The 23110-nt window shown below is 35.2% G+C and overlaps 1 protein-coding gene across 1 annotated transcript; it reads right to left on the bottom strand.

The window, feature by feature from the left end:
* Window positions 1–5432: 5432 nt before the first annotated feature.
* On the bottom strand, window positions 5433–9836 carry LOC134527740 (uncharacterized). The gene is made up of 2 exons (XM_063360666.1): window positions 9392–9836; window positions 5433–6950 (listed from the first exon to the last, which is right to left on the bottom strand). The coding sequence occupies exons 1-2, from the start codon at window positions 9564–9566 to the stop codon at window positions 6181–6183; spliced, it is 945 nt and encodes a 314-aa protein (XP_063216736.1). The 5' UTR covers window positions 9567–9836; the 3' UTR covers window positions 5433–6180.
* Window positions 9837–23110: the final 13274 nt, after the last annotated feature.

The raw sequence follows: 23110 nt of genomic DNA on the forward strand, positions 1-23110 counted from the left end.
CTCTGGGAGGGCAGCCAGCTCCCAAGAGTGTCGTATCGAGTCCGTCTATGTGACACATGTATACTTTATCATTCAGGATCAATGTAGCCCAATCAACGACCTTTCGGCTCCAGCTTAACACTAGCTGAAAATCTGTAGTGAATGTAGTTGTAGGCCTACATTTTGAATTTCCAAATATTTGATGACATTTTGCATAAAAAACTTTGGTTTAAGTATTTTGATTCGTAAATGTGTTCGGAAAATATTTTAACACATTTTCAATACACAAATTTTAGTCTATTATTGTGATTACTGTTATATTGGAAGTCATGCCTAGTTACTTCTTCTCCAATGTAGAAGGGGCAGCTTAATATTCTACATTGATTTTTTTTATAAATAATATTCAATGTGATTCCTTTTGTAACTATTATTCTTTTAGTAAAATAGGCGTTTGAGTGAGAAAACTGTTTTCTGGTAAACATACTACATTAACTAAAATTAATATAAATGAAACAATTAATTGCTTGTTCAAACGACATGGTTACATTTATTAACTAGGTAATAAATAATCCGCGGCTTCGTTTGCGCAATGTCACGGCATTGCTGATTCCAAAATTTTTGCGAAATAAATATATACAATATTGTAAGTTGCATATAATTTTTTTTTCATTGCAAACGTGTTTGGGAATTACATTTTTTAAAGTGGTAAATAAAGACCTTTTTAATTTTTAGAGAGATTTTATAACTCCTCATTTAGTTATTTCAAGGATGTATTTTACCTTGACTAAATCAAATTTTTTCATTTAATAAAGATTAAAATTTAATGATTGTTAAACATGTACCATTTCATTTTAATAAAGTCTATCCTTTCGTTTATTATAGTTAGAGTTATGCTTAAAATAATTAATAATTTCTCTTTATTACAAAAACCATTATTATTTTAAGATCTAACATATAATCTCATTTTTACTAGAAATGTGGAGTACACATAGGTATTAAATTTATTATTCAAACTATTAATTGATTCTTAGTTATGCTAAGTATTAATGGAGACAATTTCCAAAACGTTTACTCCTCTCCTCTTTTCCCACAGGGGTTGTGTCCGTACAAATTCAGAACTTAGTAGATATGGCAATATCAGTCAACCAAATAAAGCCATACTCATCCCGTTTTTTGTCCAAGATGTGAACTCCAAATTTGTTGTAGCTAATGAACTTACTTTTATATTGAATTAAAATTTATTTTGGCAATATTTATTTAGGTACAGCATTCCATTAACATTTTTCAAACGTTATTAAACAATGTAACAACTTAAAAAATTATAATTTAAAGAAAATTTTTATAAGAGAGGATAGATTAACATACATTAATTAGTCATTTGGAATACCTTTAATTGAATTTGATATGATCAAAATGTATTTTTTTTAAATATTTAAACGTTATCTACAAAATTTCACTTCTTAATTACGTAAGGGTCCCGAGAGGGACGGGGGTGTACGAAATCTCTACATGACCTTACCTCGGGGGAGTTAAAGCAATTTTTAAGTAAGATTTTTCTGAAGTCAAAATTCGCCTGCGTGGTGAAAAGTTTGTTAATGCAAGAGTTGATGCAGCAGTGCCTCAATGAGCGCTAGGACGCGGACAATGACAGCATGACGGTGCGCCGCTCGCCGCCCAGTGTGTTGCTGTTGTGCCGCTGGCTCTGGCGTCGAAATGCCGGAGCTAGAAGATAGTAGCGCGCGAGTCGCAAGTGATTTTTTTTTTTAGTTTAAGTGAACTTTAATGACATTTAACTATTCAACGCTTTTTAGAGAAATAAAAGGTAAAATCTTACGTAAGAAGGGGGAGAGGGATGCAAAAAATCTTATGAGTCCTTTCATGGGGGGAAGGGGGTCGAAAATGGACAAAATCGTCCTTACGTAATTAATGAATGGCCCCTAGAACTTAGCATACAGTAAAAAAGAAATGGTAGATTTTACATGTTTATAAAATTTTTGATGATTTAATCATGCCGCATAACTTACATACCGCATATTTAACTTCAGGAGTAGGGGAGACCGGGGTCGAAAGTAACATTTTTCTTATTTGCATTGTTTTATACCACACATTACCATATACAAGATATGTATGTACTAAATATGAAAGTTTGGACATCATGTTACCTGAAAAAAAATATAACAGGGTTTACTCCTTACATGAAACAATTCTGCAACACTAAATAAGTTGAAAAATGTATTATTACTATTGACCCCATAATAGGGTCAATTTTAACAGGGGTCGGGTCAATTTTAACACTGGCACATTTAACATTACAATCACTATATCAGTATGAAATTAGGCAATATTTACAGATTTCTCAAACAATATCTTTCAAAAACTCAAATATTAAATTTCTTGGGAAAATAAAATATAAAAGAAGCATATTAATGTTAATTAGAACAGTCATTACACAAGTAAAATGGGGAATTGTCATTAGTGCATGCGACGTGTGCCCACAGGTGGCAGCTTGTACATTGAATCCATTCTTCCTGTGAACGACAGTTGCTGAACTTTTCCATACACACCAAGCAGAAACAATCATCTTCATCATTTTGATTAAGAGTCAGAATAGGTCTACGACTTTTATCTTCTCATGTAGTTTTCCTTGATTTGATCTCTTTGTCTACGCTTCTTCTACCTAATACAGGCACATAGCTCTTTCTTTTCGCTTTCTCCTCTAGTATATTCTTTTCTGGCGTATCAGTAAGAATATATTTTCTACCTCTTTTCCTACCACGGGATGATGCACTCTTTGGTCTCTGTTCTGCCTTCGGATAGGGGCGGACACTCTCTGGTGAAAATTTGGCCGCTCCCAATCCTGATGTTCCTGGCTGGGGTGTGGGGGATTCCCGCTCAGGAGTGGTTGCCTGTGGGTACTCCACAGAAGATTGTGGGGTTCCAATTTATCTTTCCAAAACATCGTGGATACACACATCTTCAAGTAAATTTTGATCTGTAACAGATGCTGGGGAAAAGTCAGAATCTTGAAAAGCACTTCTGTTGAAAGGCCAAATGCCAGAAACATGAAAGCCACTTATAATATTTTTAAGAGATGCAGCTTCAGGGAGTGCAGAGAAAACTACTTCAGGAATGTCATAAATTGTAATTCTTTTCCCAGGATGAGAATTGAGAAAAGGGTCCATAGCTCGGGATAAATATTTCTTCAGTGGACCATAAACACTACGGTCTAATGGTTGTAGCTTGTAGGAACAGTGGGGTGGAAATGAGAGTAAAACGATCCCGTTATCTCTGCAGAGGTCTATCACTGGAAGAGACAAATGTGACTCATAATTGCCTAATAACACTAGCACTTTTCTTTCAATTGTAGGGCGAACATGGTTTGCAAAATGTTTCATGAATAATAGAAGATCACTTCCTTGCATCCATCCAGACTTCTTGGCGGTTCCTATGCAACCAGTAGGGCCACCTCTGACAAAATATTCATGATAATTTACGCGAGGAAATATAAACATTGGCGGGATTGAATTTCCCGTACCATTTACACATAAACACATTGTAACGAGGCTACCCCGTTCTGCAGAAGTAATTGCACCAATTTGTTTCTTTCCCTTAGCAGCCACAATTTTATTCGAAGCTTGTACTGTGGTGATTCCAGTTTCGTCAATATTATTGAAATGCTGAGCTTCAAATTTGTATTTCGGAAGAACACTTTCATACTTATTCATAAATGACTTTACATTGGCTTTATTAAAATTCATAGCTCTTGCCAAGATGGTTGCTTCTGGTTTGCGAACAGTCAAATCTTTGTTACGCTTGAGGTAACTAGTGAACCAATCCACCCCAGCTAACCCTGTTTCTGTCCAACTAGATGGAACTGTTACATGCTTAACGGCACATTCATATGCTAGCTTCCTAAATTCTCTAGGAGTAAGTCCAAAATACAGATCAGCAAAATTTCTTAAATATTTGTTGAGTGTTTGTTCTTGCTCGCCAGTGAATACCTTATTGTGTGGTTTGTATCCAGTTATCGGCCTAGGCAAATGTTTCTCCGAAGCAGCATGTACGGTTTTTTACAAATCTGTACAGGCTTACACGACAAATGTCAAATTGCTTTGCTACTGACCTAACTAATTTTCCTTTTTCTATTACTTCATGAGAGGTTGCATCCATAACAGCCTGAGGAATACCTCGGTTAGTTGTCCTGATTCGAACCCTTGGCATTCTGCAACACAGTAAAAATAAATCATAACCCTAACATTTTCTTCATATATTGTCAAGGCTAAATTCTACGCTAGAAAAAAACAACAAAGATATAGCCTAATATCGGGACGTAACATTAAAAAAAACTATCAAAAGAGATACCATAAATATTTTGGTTAAAATAAATTATGTGAAATGTTCACTGTTTAATTGTACAACTAAGCAAAGGATTGTAAATAACTAAAAACACATCAATAACTTCTTATGTATTCTCCTGTAGTCTATTTAAGTACTACATATTGATTTATTCCAGCATGAAAAGACTCTAACGCGGTGATATTTTTTTACCGCACTGGAATAATCTTAAACACTTTGTTTGAGACAATGCGTACGATGGGGACGATTGTAACATGTTACAACCGTCCCCGAAGTACGTGTTACAATCGTCCCCAAATCATTTAAGAACAAAATAAAATTAACTGTTCGCATCCATTATGTTTAACTACTTTTCTATTAAAGCCACAATAAACTACATTCAATTCTCTTCAAAATTAATTATAAATGAAAACTTTTTACTTTAACGGCATAATTATATAAAAGAAATAAAGCAATGAATAAAATTTACTTACCTGATCAACAATCTTCCGCGCTGAATAGCAAACACACGACTAGCGCTAGATCTTTGAGAACGTGTGACGCGTTAGTGTTCTTGAAGGGGTACTCACTGCCATATAACGGTATTTTTTCTGAACTAACTCTGCGACAAATTCTATGGATGTTACAATCGACCCTCGTTACATTCGACCCCGGTCTCCCCTACGATATTTATGATATAAAATTTGCCCCTTTTTCGCTTCTTTTGTTTTCAAAAACATAAAAAAGGTAAAAGGAAAAATGTGTTATTGAATCATTTCATGTACGTTATTCTCGCTTAGGTTTATAGCTCCATCTTAATTTACTTGGTATTTATTGCTTTTAAAATAACGAAATCCTTTTTCACTGCCTTTCAGGTAAAATTCTATAAACGGTAAAAATGCACCCCGCGTTATTAATTTCTTCAGTGAATCATGCTCAGTTTCTTAAATCCAGCTCTATTTCCTATATGGAGATATGAGGTTTTCATGATAAAACACCTTCAAAATAATTAATCCGGAAAACTGAAAACAATTAAATTCGTAAGGGCCCTGGCACACGAGCGTCTCGGTCGCGCGACTGAGACGCGCGACTGCAGTCGAGCGTCCAAGCGACCGAGTAGAGCGACTCAGCCGCGCGACCGAGACGCTCGTGTGCCAGGTTCACGCGACACACTCTTCACTGTGAATATGGACACCGACGAAGAAACAGTTCTTGGCATTGTCCTAAGGCGTCGTTGCCGTCGGCGCCGGCGTCGTCGCAGGCAACGTGTACTATGGATGCACCCAATAACTGCAGACCGCTTAGCAAGGGGCCAGTTTTATACGATTATGAGTGAGCTAAAAGAAGACAATTCGAAATATTTTAACTATTTCAGAATGTCTCGGAGTACTTTCTCGGATCTTCTGGATGTACTGAAAATTCACATTGAAAAAGTTGACACAAGTATGAGAAGAAGTATCCCTGCTGAAGAGAGACTTGCAATTACATTAAGGTGGGTACACTTGTATAAGCAGACAAATAGTTCATTTCATAGTTGTACAAGGAACACAGGAGTGAAATGTGTTTGGCTACGGCTGAAATTATAATTTAATTAGACAGTTACATGTATTTTAAGGGTATAGTTGAAGCATTTATTATCATATTATTAAAAAAAAACATTTTCTGAACATACCCCAAATAAGTAACATTTATTATTACGTGACACGATATTGTCTCAAAGATCCAACACATAAATGTTTATCGTTTTGCACACGAAAATAAATTCTTTCATAAATTTAGAAGAAAATTGTTAGATAACATATTTATTTGTTATTCACTGAAACTGCTCTTTCCATGAAGGTCACATGTCTTATAATTTATTAGGTATCAGTTAAAATAGTCTTCACAAATACTTGACGTATCAGACTGGAGAGATACTGATGAGGAAGCTGCTGGTGACATTGGTGATAAGGCGTGGCATTGCAGCGGCTGCTGGGGTTGACTCATTAACTGCGATGTTTCTGAAGTTGAATGAGACCCGTAGTTGTAAGACTGACTGATGGTGGGTGTAAATTGTTGGTTGCGTACTCCAGAGGTACTTGTATTACTACTAGGGTATGGAAGCGAAACAAATGATGGGCCTGTGATCACTGATGGAGAAGAATGAGGGTAGACAGAAGTCTGAGAAGGACATCGATGACCAGAAATTGACACCTGATTGTACCTTCTTAAGGTGTTTAAAAAGTCGCTTTGAACTTCAAGTTTCATATCGTCTGGCAGACGTTTGAAGTACGGCAAAAGACTCAACAAGAAATGCCTGTCACTGTCTTCTTCTCTACCTGCATGTCGTTTTTCCATATTTCTTCTAAGCGACTGAAGTAGCTCAAGTTCTTCTGTTTCTGGTGACGGTTTTTTTCTTTTAAGAGAAGTAGGTGCCGTAGATGTAGCTGCTGCGGGTGTGGCTTGCGTGTGCAAGTCTGGAGATTCTTCTGTTGTAGGTTTGGTGTCGCATACTGGCAATAGGAAAGTTAACTGCTGGAAATATATATATTGTTTCCTGCCATCTGCTGCAGAACCTGATTTACAATTCCTCTGTTTAGCCAGTTCTCTTCTGAAACAGTCACGTAGATTCTTCCATTTCCGTTGCAGATCTGCAGCTGAAAAAAAAAAAAACAATAATGTAAGGTGCATATTTTTAGTGTGTGTGTTTTTTTTTTTTTTTTGCAGGTACCTTGCTACAGGATGTTCGTTCACAGAATTGCATTACACATTCCGTTGTGGAATTTCCACATGTCGCAAGATTGTTATTGAAGTGTGTGAAACAATATGGCGGCTTTTACATGAAGCATGTTTCCCGCAGTTAATGCAAGAGGACTGGCTGAAGATTGCTGACGGTTTTGGAACACGTGCAAATTTCCCAAACTGTTTAGGAGCAATAGATGGCAAGCATGTAAGGCTTATTCAACCTGCTAAAAGTGGGTCAACCTATTTTTCCTACAAGAAATATTTTTCCATGGTGTTGTTAGCATTATGCGACTCTAATTATAGGTTTTTATTTGTTGATGTTGGTTCTTATGGAAAATCATCAGACTCAGCAATATATAAAAACAGTGAGCTGTTTCAGAAGATGAAGGATAATACGTTGAACATCCCAAGTGATAGGCCAATAGTTGAAAATGGAGAGCCACTTCCCTTTACCTTCGTAGGTGACGAAGCATTTGCTCTTTCAACTCACATGCAGAGGCCTTATGGTGGGAAAAATCTTACTCAAAAAAAGAAAATATTTAACTACAGGCTGTCACGAGCCAGACGTTACATCGAATGCACTTTCGGCATACTTACAAATAAGTGGCGTATCTTTCACAGGCCATTGGACGTGAAAATTGAAAACGCAGAAACTATAGTGAAAGCATGTTGTATTTTACACAATTTTGTTAGAGAAAGGGATGGTGTTGAATTTGACAGCACTCTGAACGTCGTGGGACTAGATGAAGGGGAGCCGCTTACACGACCAGGAAATACACGATCAGCTTTAACAATCCGAGAAAAGTTTTCCGATTACTTTTCTAGTGAACAAGGGTCAGTGCCATGGCAATATTTTTTGCTTTGAAGAGTGAACAATACTAGTGAAATTTAACTTTTATAGAGGTGTCACATTCAACAACGTAATAGTTATAACCGTATAACCGTTACATTGGACAGTAGCCATGGTGAATTTTGTGGCATAAACAAAATATAGAGAAAACAAAATTTCCGTATGCGAAAATGTGTTCACTTTGGAATTATGTTAGTTGTTACGCTACTTTTAATTATATTGTTACGTGCAAGCCCAGTCCCAGTGGGGACGGAGCGATGCTCTTCTCGGAAACAGATTAGCGCCGCGCGTGCCTTATCTTTATCTTGATGACACGCGGCCTGCCTGCCCCCCCTTCACCCTCGCCCTGCCTGCGCTAATGACCTGGCTGCACCTGGTCGGTCAATGGAACGGTTCTTGAATGTTCTCCGACATCGTCGCCGGCCCCAGCACGTAATCCTGGACGTCCCTAGTTGCGCAATGTCAAAGAGCATCTCGAAGGTTCTAAATGTAAGGCCGACCTCTATATCAGCAGGGGGCGGTTGCATCAGAGCAGATAATTGTGTGGCGCGTCTGGCGCAGTGTGGAGAGGCGAAGACCTGTGCGACGAGGCGGCGAAGACCGGGCGACTTCTGGGAAGAGAGTGTATAACATCGGCGAAGCCAGCAAGTGCCCTGTGTGACATCGGCGGACACTTTACGGCGATCTGTGGCTGCGGTAAGACTGTGACGGACTGAGAGAGACTTTCTTTATTTCGAGCCTATATCAAGCCAGGATAACTTGTAAATAAAACTGTAAATAGTAGCACCAATAAAAATAGTGATAATTAATTAAAAAAAGGGGCTATCCTTTCGAACCCTATCGTTCCCACGTTCGTAACAATATTATATCGTATTTTACTTGTATTTCTATGTTTATCGTAAACATTAGACATAAGCGTAAGTTACAATGAATTCCGCGTAGAAGCAAAATACTGCAATGTAATTTGAAAACAAACCCTTCCATTAATAGCTAATTTATTTACATTGGCAATGACTCACATGCACGCACAGTGGTTTTGTATTTTATGAGGGAAGAATAACACGAACTGTTAAAATTTCACACCTGTTTGTTGTTAAGAGATATATTAACTATACAATATTTCACATGTGTTGTAATTATTGCCAATATCAGGTGGTTCGTGGTAATATGAATACTTAAACGGACGTTTGAAGAGAACACCCGATACGAAAATGCAGCGGGCACATCCAAACAGTTTCGACAATAATGTAAATATTTTGAACAGTAATCTTCACGATTGTAAATCATTTAAAAACGTAGTAACGTTTCTATAAAGGAATAATGAAAAAAAATATTATATTCGTTTTATAAGTTTTATAAAATTATTGCAATACTCTGTCTAGTAAATAGGCTTCACGTAGAACAATTATGTTTATAATACATTTGAAACAAATAAAGTGAATGCAGGGCTGCACGAAATATTCAGATCACCACTAACCACTTATATTTATAAATTACACTTACCTGCTTTATTTTTATGGACGCTATCCATGGCTTTGAAGTTCTCAACGAACATATCGCACACCTCTTCCCATGCCTTTCCCTTTTTGCATTTGTTAGCATACTCATCACATCTGGAATCCCAAATAGCTGGCCTTGATTCTATTTCGATTATAAAACGGTCACAATCGAACGCCATCTTCCTCGCCAGCACATACAACCAGATACTGACCGACAGTCGCTCGGACGCGCGGCTAAAAGTCGCCCGTGTGCAAGGCTCCCGCACGACTGGTCGCCGCGATCTGTCGCGGGGATTCGCGTCTGCTGGCGACAGACGCGCGATGGAGACGCGCTCAGTCGCCCGTGTGCCAGGTTCTCACCCACGCCCATGCTATCTTATGGCAAGCGATTTCCCGGCGACCGAGTCGCGCGTCTCAGTCGCGCGACTCGGTCGCTCGTGTGTCAGGGCCCTAACTCTGTATCCTTGTTGATCATTTGTAATGTCTTCTCCTTATACCTAGTACATTCGGTAAGAAGAATTTTTATTATGAAAACCAACTTTAAAACTTTAAACCCTTAAGCGCGTAGTCTAGCAAAAATGTAAAAAAAAAAAGTCGTTAATTATATCTATTATTTTTTCCAAACACATTAAGTTTTACTTAATTATATGAAAAAATACTATTTTTTTTCTAAATATTTCAAAACCTATCCCCTTTACGCATCTTCAAAAGATGTATTTCAATAAATGAACAAAAAAAACTTTCGTACTGTAAATAGTTGTTTTTTTGTTTTCTTTTTTTCTAGTTCTTATTGGAAGTGTTCATTTTTCGTTTTTAAATATACCTACCCCGTTTAGGATTTGAATTTCGCAAAAATGGTAAAATGCTGGTTGGTAGTTATAATATGCTTAATATAAGTAAACAATTAGTTTTATTGTTCTTTATTAGATTTTGAGATATATAATAACTTAACTTAGAAACCTTTTCACCCCTTGGAAGTTGAATCATGCAAAATGGTAAAATTGTGAGTGGTAGTTTTTGTATGTTTATTGTTGGTACCCGAAATATTTTCTCATGCTTCATTACATTCGGAGTTATCATAAAACTACATATTTCCCCTTTTTCACCTCTTAGGGGTTGAATTCCAGAAAATGGTACAATTGTGTTGGTTAGTTCTTGAATGATTATTATTGTTACCAAATCTCTTGTATTATGCGTAATTAAATTCGGAGACAAAATTATTTATCTTTAAACAATATTTATCCCTTCTTAACCCCCCTTAGAGGTGAAATTATGGAATTATATTAAGCCTAGTTTTAAAGTTATGGAAAGACCAAGAAAACGAAGATTCATCAAAATCGTCTAAGTACTTTTCCACAAATGTTCAAAAAACAAACATACAAACAAACAAAAATTTCAAAAAATTATTTTTATGTTTTTCATTATATATAAATAGCCATGCCCAACAGGTTTTTCATCATTTCATCCAGTCTGTAGACTTTTCAGCTCGAACAGTTTAATTATTAGTACAGATTAGTTTCTAACACAACCTATGGGTCTCGAGACATACAGGCACATTAACCACAACAATTCACAAAACGTTATGTGCAAAATTACACTTTTAAACTGTAAATAAAAAACCTTATATTTAACATACCATGTATTTACAAACGTTATAATAATACAGCACTACAAGCAAACTAAAAATAACTTTCTGCCAGTAGACTACTGAAATGTTTCCACGAAAATCATACTTTGTTCTAAAGCTAGTGTATTTATGTTACTTAAATTAAATGTAATGTATATAAATTCAGAATTTTTCAGCACATCATATCGTTAAATCAAGTTAAACCAAGTTCAAGATGGCTAAAAAAATATTAAAACAATTTATTATAGTACCAACTACATAAAAAGTGGGTTTTAAATTATTCCAGCTTAGGCTTATAACCCAAAGCAAAAACAATATAATCTATGGCACCAACAGTTGCAATATTAACGTCACTATTCAACATGATATACGGGGTATAAAATATGTTTGAACACTAAATTTCTGTACAAGCTCGCTAGGTTTGTTATTTACGTTTCTTGTCATTGCTTTTATGAAGGACTATTCCCGTAAACCATGCTAGTCATAAATTTTATGATCTATAAGATAAATTTTATTAAATCTATGTTGGAAAAAACCTTAAAATTCAAGACAGCTATAATGGCAAATTTACATGAATTATGTTCAGATAGTAGAAATGTTAATTGGAAAAAAACTGGGCACATAAATAAAGTATTGGGTGCAGACAGTTGAAATTGAGTGACCTTAATTTTTTTAATGGTTGGAAGGCACTGCAAAATGTATGTTTCCTTATATATTTACGTGGAAATAATAAAAAAAAATGGGCACATGAATTAAGTATTGGGTGCAGACAATTTAAATTGAATGTCCTAGTTTTTTTTAATGGTTGGAAGCTTAGACCATACATATCAGAGTTCTCCCATATAACGCAAATTTATCGCGGCATACATTTCATGATATTTTCAGTTTTATTGTTACCAAGAAAGAATATACGACTTATTTACTAATTGTAGTAATTAAATGTCGAATCCGTACACATAATTTCCATGAAATACATTAGATGTGCGCCGTTTATTGAATATTATCGGTCGTGAGACAAATGTTATTGTCGGAAGTTAGTGAAAGAAATGAGTTTGAGAAGCCAATTCAGCTGTTTAAAATCAATTTGCGTGGTTTATTGCATACTGAAATTTTCTTTTTGTGTATAGATCAATGTTTATCAGCGAGAATTCATTCTTCATTAAACCATTTTGTTAAAAAAAAAAAATAATAATTGAACTCTTGAAGCTTGCAGGGTTGTTATAATATAGTTATTATAGTACACAGTCTTATGTTTAAATTTACACGTTTGTAGACCAAATACTATTGACAATGATAAGTTTATTAATTTAATTTATATTCCATTGAGCCTTCTTTTGGTAGAAACCATAAGGCTATGGAACATGTCATTTACATATTTACAGTTTTACATATCCATACAGTTTTACATGTACACAGTTTTACATACACACATAGTTTTTCATACACATAACTTTGAAGTAAAACAATTAGTACCTAATACAATTTTTCAGATAATCTGAATTACAATTATAACATTATTTATTTTATACATAGGTACCCATAAACATGACATGTCAAGCAATTCCTATATTTTTTCTTATAAAAAAATTAAGCAGGATGTAGGGTATTAGGATATTGTTGTTAGTCATTGTAGTTATACAAGGGAGTTTGGCTGTTCCAGAATGCTTCCCCTCTTTCAGCAGTATACTCCATAAATTCTTTTAAATTGTAAAATGGATTGCATACAAGTGTATTATTTTATGGAAGCTTTGTATTTATCTATGTTGCTGATTTCCATTATTTTGTATTGTAAGATATTAAATATTATTCTGCCAATGTGCTCTATTCCTATCTCAAATTGAGTAGTGGTGTGTTGTATGGGTCTCAATTTATTGCAGCCTCGAGTATCATGATGACGGACATCTTTATTTCTTTTAAATTTGGTTTGGTATTTATAGCAGAAAAGTAATGTTCTGTATATGAATTCATTTGTAAATGTTCGTATTCCTAATTTCTTAAATTTTTTCTGCAAGTAGATATATTTTATCTTTAGTTATTATGCGAATGTTTTTTTTTTTTTTTTTTTTTGGAGTTTTTGTATGTTTCCGTTTAGTTTGGCATTTCCCCCAGATTTCAATATTTTATGACATGATTGTATGGAAATATGCATGATACACAGTTTTAATTGTTTTTAAATCGACTAATTCTACAAGATACCTCAAGACATAGCAGGCTGAATTTAATTTTTTTGCAATATGATTTATGTGTTCCGTAAATTTTAATTGCTCATCAGTATATACCCCAAAGAATTTTACTGAGTTGACCTGTAAGATATTGTTTCCATTGAATTTTATGTTAAACTTGTTTTCATATACTTTGGTCCTATTTCTGAATTTACAATAATTAGTTTTAGAGACATTCAATACAAGTTTGTTGTCTGCGAACCAATTTTTCATCCGTTCAACGGCTCCGTTTGTTTTCTCCTGTACTGATTTTGAAGTTTCCCCAGTGAATATAACTGATGTATATCATCTGCAAAAAGGATAAGCTGACCTTGGTCAATTTGTAGAGGTAAGTCATTTATATATATTAAAAATAGTAATGGTCCTAAATTGCTGCCCTGTGGCACCCCATTTCTGACAATAAATTGATCAAATTGAATATTTCTTACCAATAACATTTTTAATTTCTACCCTCTTTTTCCTTTCCTTCAGATATGATTCCATTAATTTGTGTGCTGTGCCCCTTATGCCATAGGAGAATTGCATGATTGACTAAGTCAAAAGCTTTGGATAAATCACAAAAAAAAACCTAATCATAAGGTATTATTATCCAGTGCATTTAAGACTTTATTTATGAATTCATTAATGGCTGCTGATGATGTTTTATTTTTTTTTGGAAACCATATTGACTTCTACTTAATATGTTGTTATGGGTAAAAAATTAAATAAGTCTTTTTATATACAACCCGTTCAAATATTTTTGCCATTGTAGGTAGGATACTAATAGGCCTATAGTTTTCTGGATTTGTTGGGTTACCTTTTTTATACAGAGGCAGGACCCTAGCTAATTTTAAACAATCAGGTACCGCTCCTTCTACCAGTGCTTCATTAAAGATAGCTGTAATTTGTTTTGCAATTAGGTGTTTGGACATTTTTATTATTTTGTTTGATAAAAAGTTAGGAGGAGTTTTTGAGGGCATAACATAAGAGCCAAGCCATTGAAGGCTAGCTTCTGAGATAATTGTACATTGTATTGGATAAAAAACATACATGTTTATTTGAACAATAATCGTAATAACATCATGGTGTACAAGGTTGTTAATCCAAGAAATGTTGTGAAGTGACAAAATCCCAATAAGTGAACTGAAATACCTTCAACCTGAAATAGCTTTTTACTGAATTATTAAAGTTTGTCCTAATTCTTTTACATAAGTAACATGAAATTACAATATTATTTCGAATAACAAAATATACAATGACCTATGTGCTATTTATTTAGGATTCATCACAACAAAACTTCATTTTGAGTGATGGTAATTACAAATTTTTCATAAATAGTTGACAAGAGTTTTCTCCCTACATGTAACTTATAATACCTGCATTTTCAGCAAAGGTATGTCTTCTACTCTGGCACAACAGAGCCAGCAAACAAACTTTTATAGCAAATATATTTGTGGTCAGTATACCTCGCCAAACGTAAATGTTTGTTATATGGTACAATACCACTTTAGTGCAAAATAAATTATTTATTTAGATTATCCATATTTGTTCAACTAATATTTAAGGTGACATGCCTCCATTTTTGCACTTTACCTAATAAACTTCTATTTACAGTTTGGTCTTGTCGTAATTACACAAAATTGTGCACCACTGAAAAAGTAATGTCAATCTTATGCTGTATGACATAGTGAATATAAACATGTGGGGAGACATGTTACCACCTTTTATACACCTAAAGAAAAACTAAGTTAGTAAGCAACTGAATTAAAAGCAGAAAAACCCACAACTCCAATACACCAAGTTTACAGTTAAATATACAACTATTCAAAATAAAACAGTAAACATTCATAACAAATTCAACATAGCAATTCACTTCATAAAGTTAAGAAAACATCATTACAGGAAATATTATCAAAATAAACATATGAAGGAATATTACTGATTTTTGAACAGTACCATTTTAGTGTGGAAACTTCTTATACGAGTGTGATGAAAGTTATCACTTAACAGTCGAGCTTCATGATGCAACCTTATTTTGAAATACTCGGTGAGCACAGCTTTCTTCAGCTGATGTACATGGTTCTCAAAAGGTGGTGAATCAAGAGAATGGTCATGTAGCACAGAAAAAAAATTTCTGTGTGCATTCTGCAGAGCTGGTATTAGGAGACTGTTTACTGGAGTGTTCACATCCAATAAAACATTTTGCCTACACACTTTTTCACCCACTCTACATAAATGTACCACATCTTGAGAGGCAATACACAGTCCACCTTTATTTTTCCTGTTCAAGAAAGCAGAATTAGATATATCCCCTTTCAGTGCATATTTCCATGGTTCACACTTGATTTTATCTTTCAGCTTTTTCGCTACAAATCCAGCAATATATTCAACAACATCTACATAGAGAGTGAGTGAAGCAGAATGAGGAATGTAATCATGATCATGATTGATGAATATAACTCTAGAATTTGGCAGCAAAGCACATGAAAGATCAGCATTTGCTTTGATAGTTGTTCTACAGTTCAGACTTGTTGTTGTGTCAATAGCCGAGCAGTTTGCACTGGTTGTGGTCCCAAACTGGATATGAACCAAAAGTCTCTTAAAAGCTGCTTCAAACTGCCGAGCGGTGGGATTGTTGTTGTGACCACCACGACTTCTGATTGCACTGAAAAAAACTTCAAGGTGATCTTGACTGAGTTTATATGTCAGTAAGAAATTCATCTTTAATTCTGGCCTACTTACTATTATGTCATATACAGCTAGCACTGATTCGATACACACAATTATGCCAATGAATCCAGTCTTTCTGGATGAATGTACTATTGGTTGACCTCCTATGGTCCCCTGAAGTGAATACATGACTGTTTGCCTTCTTCTAAATATGAACTGACTCTATCAATTGTGTTTATCCCAAGAGGTCTTTTGGATCCCTTAGCATGCAAATTTCTGCTGTTGAGGACATCAAATAAATTATTCACTAGCAAAATAAACTTGGCAGTTTCTTCACAGCCCTGGAACTGAGGTAGATACAAGTCTTTACAACAATACATCAAAGCATTCGCAACACTTTCGCTGAAAACTAAAGCTGCTAGCTTTACCTTCCATGGTTCTTTTTGCCAATTAATATGCCGTTTGGTTAGTTTTGTACTCAAATGAAGATCCTCTGTGTTCTGAAGTCTCTCCAGTTCTACAATAAATTTCCAAAGAACCAGTACATTTTTAGTTGAAAAACTACCTTTTGAGGAAAGAGCATTCCTTAGTAACTTTAGCATATGGCAAGCATCCAGCAGTATAAATATTTTATGACCTGTTGAAGGATTTGTAAACCACGTTTTAATGTTCCGTGGAGTGAAATCTGCACCTAAAAACGGACCATGGACACATTTGCAGCAGCGCCATCAAAAGTTAATGTCAATACATGAACATTCAGTTCATTGAGAAACTCTAAACAGTTCAAAACAATGTTACACCCTTCAGACCCACTTAAACCATTAACAAGAAAATATCCAACAGGAATTTTACAGTTATCATTTAGAGCCACCAACATGAGCACCAATGCTTCTTTAGCTTCTGGTAGACTGTCATCTACAGTGTCTACACCAAAATTTATAAACCCTACAAAGTATTTGCCATCAAACTCAACTTGCTTCCTAATGGACATTTCATCCATTACAAAGGAACAGACAACTGTCTTACCTTTAACAGCCATTTCTTTAGTTTTTAAAGTAAGAGCAGTTTTGGCTTCTGCGCTGTAATGCCCCCTGCTGAGTACACAATTTACTGTCACAGTGAATGAGCCCTTTCACAGTTACAGATTAATAAATTCTCCCTGTCATGCGCTTCTGAATATTTAATGGGCGCCAGTACCCGAAGGTACCCAACTTAATTATTTATTAGATAGAAAAATAAATTTAATAATAATTATAATACTTTTATTGTTTAACATTAAAAAAATAAAATGACAAAGACGGTTGCTTACACTTGTGAATAAAAAGAAAACAACATATTAAGTAGCTAATAAAATTACGTTGGGCACAACAGATATAAAAGTTCATTTGTTAGGAGATAAAAATAAATTTAGCTAGTTCAGTATTCGTCGGTTCGCATGAAATTCAATATCCTTCAAGACTTCTGAGTGAAGTCATACAATATATTAATAGTGCCATAATTCCAAGAAAACTAGAGGCTTTAGTATTATTCAAAGGCGGTAGATTTAAAACAATTAGGTTAATCAGACAGCAGATGAACACTACCTCAAATAGTGCTATGATTCGGTGACGCAACTGCTCAGGATTCAAGCATATAGTCATGCCTGAAGATTTGATGATATATGGTTTTAGATAAAGCCCCAATAAAACCATTACTCTCAGAGCTTCGCCGAAGCTCGGGCGTATTTTCCTCGCCAATTTGAGAGAAGTAGCGATGCTATATAATATTTAAAATGTCACGTCGGCAAGGCCCGATGCGACAACACACACAAGCCACAAGATGGCACACCGAAGTTTATTTCTCTTCTCTTACAAAATTAATAGCGTCTATAACCAACAATGTCTTTAAAAGATCCGCCGATCTATCGGCCAATCACCGGCCTTGAATTAAGCATTTAAAATATATTACATTTAACATTATTAACATAGAGAAAGGTTGCGAAGCTCAAAGCAATTATCCAAAACAAATATAGAAGTTAATTAACATGAAAGATATATAAATTTGTGACAAATAAAAATGTAAAGAAATACTGAAAAACATAAATAAATAATTTTAAATTAAAGTTTCAGTGTTCTGTGATCTGATGTAATACCACAGCGCTAAACCCTGGTTTGCCATCAACATAATTGTACCATTTTCTGAGAGTACTAGGATGTGGTAAGCTGTTCCTAAATGTATTACGGACGTAGCTATATGCCCTACTAGAGTAAAAGTTTAGAGTAAGGGCAAATTTGCGAAGTTCTTCAGGGTATTTATTCCTACTACATCCTTCCCTGGACCGAACCAGCAGTTCGATAGCAACTGGAGGTAATGTTTTCTGTAAAAAAAAAATAAAAAAAAATTGAAACTTATTTTTTTTAAATTTAGTCAAATAGTTAGTCTACCTAAAAATGTAATTAGTTAACTAGGCCATTATTATGTAATGTTTTTAAAAATAGTTTTTGTGTAATTTACAGTGTTTTATTCAGCATACATACATTTTTTGCTTATACTCTGCACAATAATACAATGGTAGGACAAGGCCGCTAGGCAACAAGTTACATAATTCTGAATATAGATGCACGAGTACTCACAGGCTGGCACTCGTAGATAGACTCATCAGGCGATGAAGCAGGCCTAGCCTGTGAAACTTCACGTAGCTGTGTGTTCGCGACAATGTGTCGTCTCTTTTGGTGTGTGTGTCTATATACCAGTGCCAGTCTGTGAGTACTCGTGCATCTATCTTCAGGATTATAAAATATGCACAGTATTATTTTTTTTTGTTCACAGAAAATTATGTACATTAAAATGGTCTAAACATGTCACAGCATGCTGCTGCATGTAGTTCTCATGCACATTATTGAGTATGACCATTGGAAAGTAGGTAACCAGTTGAGGGGAAAATAGTTCCCATTTTAAGATCAAATAAAAACAAATTGAAGCATTTTACAGTGAAATTATTTAGATAATCTTCAACATAAAAAATATTTTTACCCATTTTCATGCGAGGGTCTTCATTAGGCCTACCTACTTATATTTCTGTCTAAATACAGTCAATTATTTCAGATAAATTAGCCTTTTCGTATGTACAACATAAGAATTAAAAAAAACACCACCACATGGCCTCATTCAATTTAAAATTTGTACAAAAAGGAGTGTCCTATTTGGATAGCCAGCATTTTAACAAGTTACCCCAACACCTTCAACAAATTCCATTTACAAAACAAAAACTTCAACTTTATTGTATCCAACGTACAATCTCTGTAGGTAAGGTAAAGGAACCAGTGCTCGGCACTGTTCCAGTATTCGATATGCGGAAATAAATTATTCAATAGTGATTTATATTTTTGGTATATTGATGATATCAATGGTGCAGTATACTCTATGAAACCCACAAAAAATATTATGTACTTTTGCCTTAATTTGAATTCTGGAACACATGCACATAACCAAACAAAAAAAAATAAAAAAACAAATAACTTAGTTTAGAATAACAAAAAAAGGTTGAAATTATGACCGTACCCATAATATTAGACAGGTTATGCACTTTTGCATTAGTATCAAGAGTGGAAAACCAGTATCATTCTTTGTTAATTGCTGATTTTTCGCACCGAACTTTGGTTCCACAACATCATCTCTTTAAAAATTGATAAAAAAAAAAAAAAGAATGATGCTAGAGTTTTTCTGTACTGATTAAAATGAATCCATATTTGAACCATACTGTATGTTGGCTTGCAAAAATTGCCTTAACATATTGGATACTGGTTCCGTTACCTTACTGTATTATTAATGATTTATCTAATATCTTTATTCAGTTATGTGTGTGTGTGTATGTATATATAAACTGACATAATAAACAATGACTTTCTAACAAATTGAAAATAATCATAGGCATAACTTCTTACCTCAAGTACATCACTAGCACTTTCAGTGATAAACTGCTCTTTTTGCAGGTGTCTGAGTAATGCTTGGGCTTTCTTTAGTCTCTTCAAACTCCGTCGGAATCTTTGGCATGACATTTTCAACTTTTTTCTCGTTGCACTAAGTTTCTGCTTCACAACTTGCATAAAAGCCTGTGCTTTTCTTGGTGATTTTACTATTTCATCACTGTTAGTAAAATCACCAATGTATGCTTTCCTTAACGAACGTGGTTTTTTCACTGGTGGTTCAGCACTGTCAGTGGATGAACTGCTGTAAAAAATAGTTTCAAAATTAAAATGGATATGTTACGTCACCACACTTTTTATTATTAACAACAAAATAGTAAACAGTACTTCTAAATCTTTTAATGCAACAAATCATATGATTGAAAATTATCAATTTTTACACAAAACCTTTTCAACGGTTAAAAAAACAAGTAGACATGAAAAAAGTGTCCAGTGTAATGCCATAGTTTGTACAAATGTTAAAAGGCCTAGCCTTTCATCACCATAACCTGAGTATTAGCATAGCTCACAAAATTATAAAACTATCTTCACATTGACAGGCTCAAAGTGTGTTAGAAGGTGTAGTCATATAGGTACAACAGATTTTAGTAAGATTTGGGAGAAAAAAAAATTACGCTGGAAATAGTCAAATAGGCCTATATAGTGAAATTTATTTCATACAAACCTCAAAGGACCTAAATGTTCACAGTTTGTAATAATGAGATTTGTATTAACTCATATTGTCACGTGCACCTAGCCGGTGCCACCGCCATTTCTGTCACGATCCACTTTCAGAGGGGGGAGAGAATCGTAGCTCTTTACATAGAAACAACTCGCTTGGCATCAACTAGTCTTAACTTCATAAAATACTTTACTGTACCTAGGATCATAGGTTCGTCATCCCGTACAGGATGTCTGGTGAGAGCTGAACTAAGGAGATTTTGCAAAATAACATAATACTTAATTAAAATTATTTTATTCTTAAAGTCAAATAATCAACATCATTATTGACGAACATTTACACATCGGGATTAAAATTTAAAACAATACTCTTCTTTACTTCCTTAACGATTGAACGACCTTACACAAGAGAGAAAATGAGAGAACTTCACTAAACACTTCCCTAGTCCTTCCGAATACCTCAAATCATAATTAATACTTAAAATTAAAACCAAGATAAGTCCATACTCACATTTTCCGAAAAGCCTTTCTTGATCGATTACTTTAAAAAAAATAACGTAGGGGCCTCTCCTGCCCTTGAAATCCCGAACGAACATTACATTTTAAAAACTATGACGCGTGACCCCTGACGAGGGCCATAGCCTCCGCCCGAAAGCTTGACGACTACATTATGACCTAACTTAAACTACATCACGAACGAACTAACTAAACAACTCGTGGCCACAGGTGAGACGCATAGCCTCCGCCTGAGTGAGCCCCGAGTCACCACTCACTTGCGCTTAAATTCGCGCGCCCTGCCGCGCCTACCATAACAAAAGCTCGTTATTGAAGTCAAATTTACTAAACAACTAACTAGAACATCTGGGAAGGCTACCCCCCTCTACCCCGATGTGCAGGCCACACCGCGCGGCTTGTTACGACAGCGCGCCCCAGTAACTGCGGCCCGTGGCTGCGCCAGCGTGCGGCCAAACAAACAAACAAAATTCTGCAAGCCCGCAGCGCGCCGCGCCGGCCCCGTGCCCCAATTACATGGTCACGCCACTTGCGCTGACGAGTGTACAGAGCAGCCAGCCCAGAGTCCCGTCAGTAAAGTCCCCAAATTTGATTTCAACAACCCTGCAAAATTTCAACCCGCGACATAACCCTCCCCTCACAGAGCTCGAGCCCCATCGAGCTACCTCAAAATTACAAATTGTCTTTTTCCATTAAACCATAACTATAAATTCCTCATTTCACAAAAATAATAATTTTCTTAGTTCCTTGCTGTCTGAACATACATCTAGATTCTGCATAAGATTTATTTTAAAACAACAAGTATTCATAAAATTAAATGTAAAACTTTTATCTGGTTTGTTCTCACAGGAACCTTCAGAGGCTCGAGTTCTCAATTCTAAAAAAATTGTTCTGTTAGTGAAGCTCTCTTTACAAATTAAATTACTGTTCTTAGTTTCTCAGTATTCGTTAAACAATGTGCAAATTCTTGATAATTATTATTTTTTTTTCTTTTCAGTTTCCATTTATTACCATACTTCTTTCGTTCTTCAAAAAAAATTAAGTGTCCTTACAAAATTATCAGCGTTTCAAATTAATTAAACTCTTATCTCGTGAAGGTTGGTGCAACTCCTCGAAGTCAGTGTTGTCGAGAAGAGTAGCTCCCTGGGCTGGCCATCAGCAAACACCACTCAACTCCAACAGCTACTGGACTGGCTTCCAGGGCAGCTCACAACTTCTCCCCACATCTGCTTCGGAGTTGTGCCATCCTCATCACGAACAGATTACAATTCTGAAACATCATCAACAGGCATTACCATCACGCCTGACAAATACAAAACTAACTACTAAACTGCAATCGATGGGCAAGGATGCAAACACACAAAAAAATAAAATTAATTAATTCAACTGCTAACATAAAGTATCCCACCCTTAGCATAATCTAATCAGGCAAATAATTTGATAGGAAAAACTTAAGGAAGGGAAACATGACCTCCAATGATTTTCCCTAACTCTTGAGTCTTGATCTTCTCTATACAGCAAATAGTCCCCACGAAGTAACTGGGTTGAAGGTCAGTTCACATGACCCACCCATAACCTCTTCTACTCTTCTTTTCTTCTGGGGGCAACCACAATGCCCACCAATCTCTCTCCATGGTGCCGAACCAGCTATCCCATGAGAGTAAACAACGTAGTCAATAGAAGCGCAGAGGGGAAACACCAATCTCTGGCTTGTCGAGTCATAAAACTGCTTTATCTTCTTCTTCTTCTGAGTAAAAATATCTGACTAACCTTGCTTCTATTCTTCCAGACAGTAAAAGTTCATCAGGTATCTTCATGAAAGAAACATTCTAACTAATAATTCTTCATTTTTCTTCTTCTTTATTTCTGTTAGTTGTAATAGAAGGCCATGTTAGGGAGGTTATAGGGAAAAAGAGTGGCCAATTCCCACCCCATCACCCACCTAGATCATGACTAATTAACTTTTAAACTTTCTATTTCAAACAAATAAAAAAAAATATTTTTTTTTCTTTCAAACTTTTAAACTATAATTACTTTTACTTCATAACCTCAAAAGCTAATCAATAATTCTAAATGAAATTGTGATT

The sequence above is a fragment of the Bacillus rossius genome, chromosome 1 (genome assembly GCF_032445375.1).
Source record: "Bacillus rossius redtenbacheri isolate Brsri chromosome 1, Brsri_v3, whole genome shotgun sequence".
Classification (NCBI taxonomy): Eukaryota; Metazoa; Arthropoda; class Insecta; order Phasmatodea; family Bacillidae; genus Bacillus; species Bacillus rossius.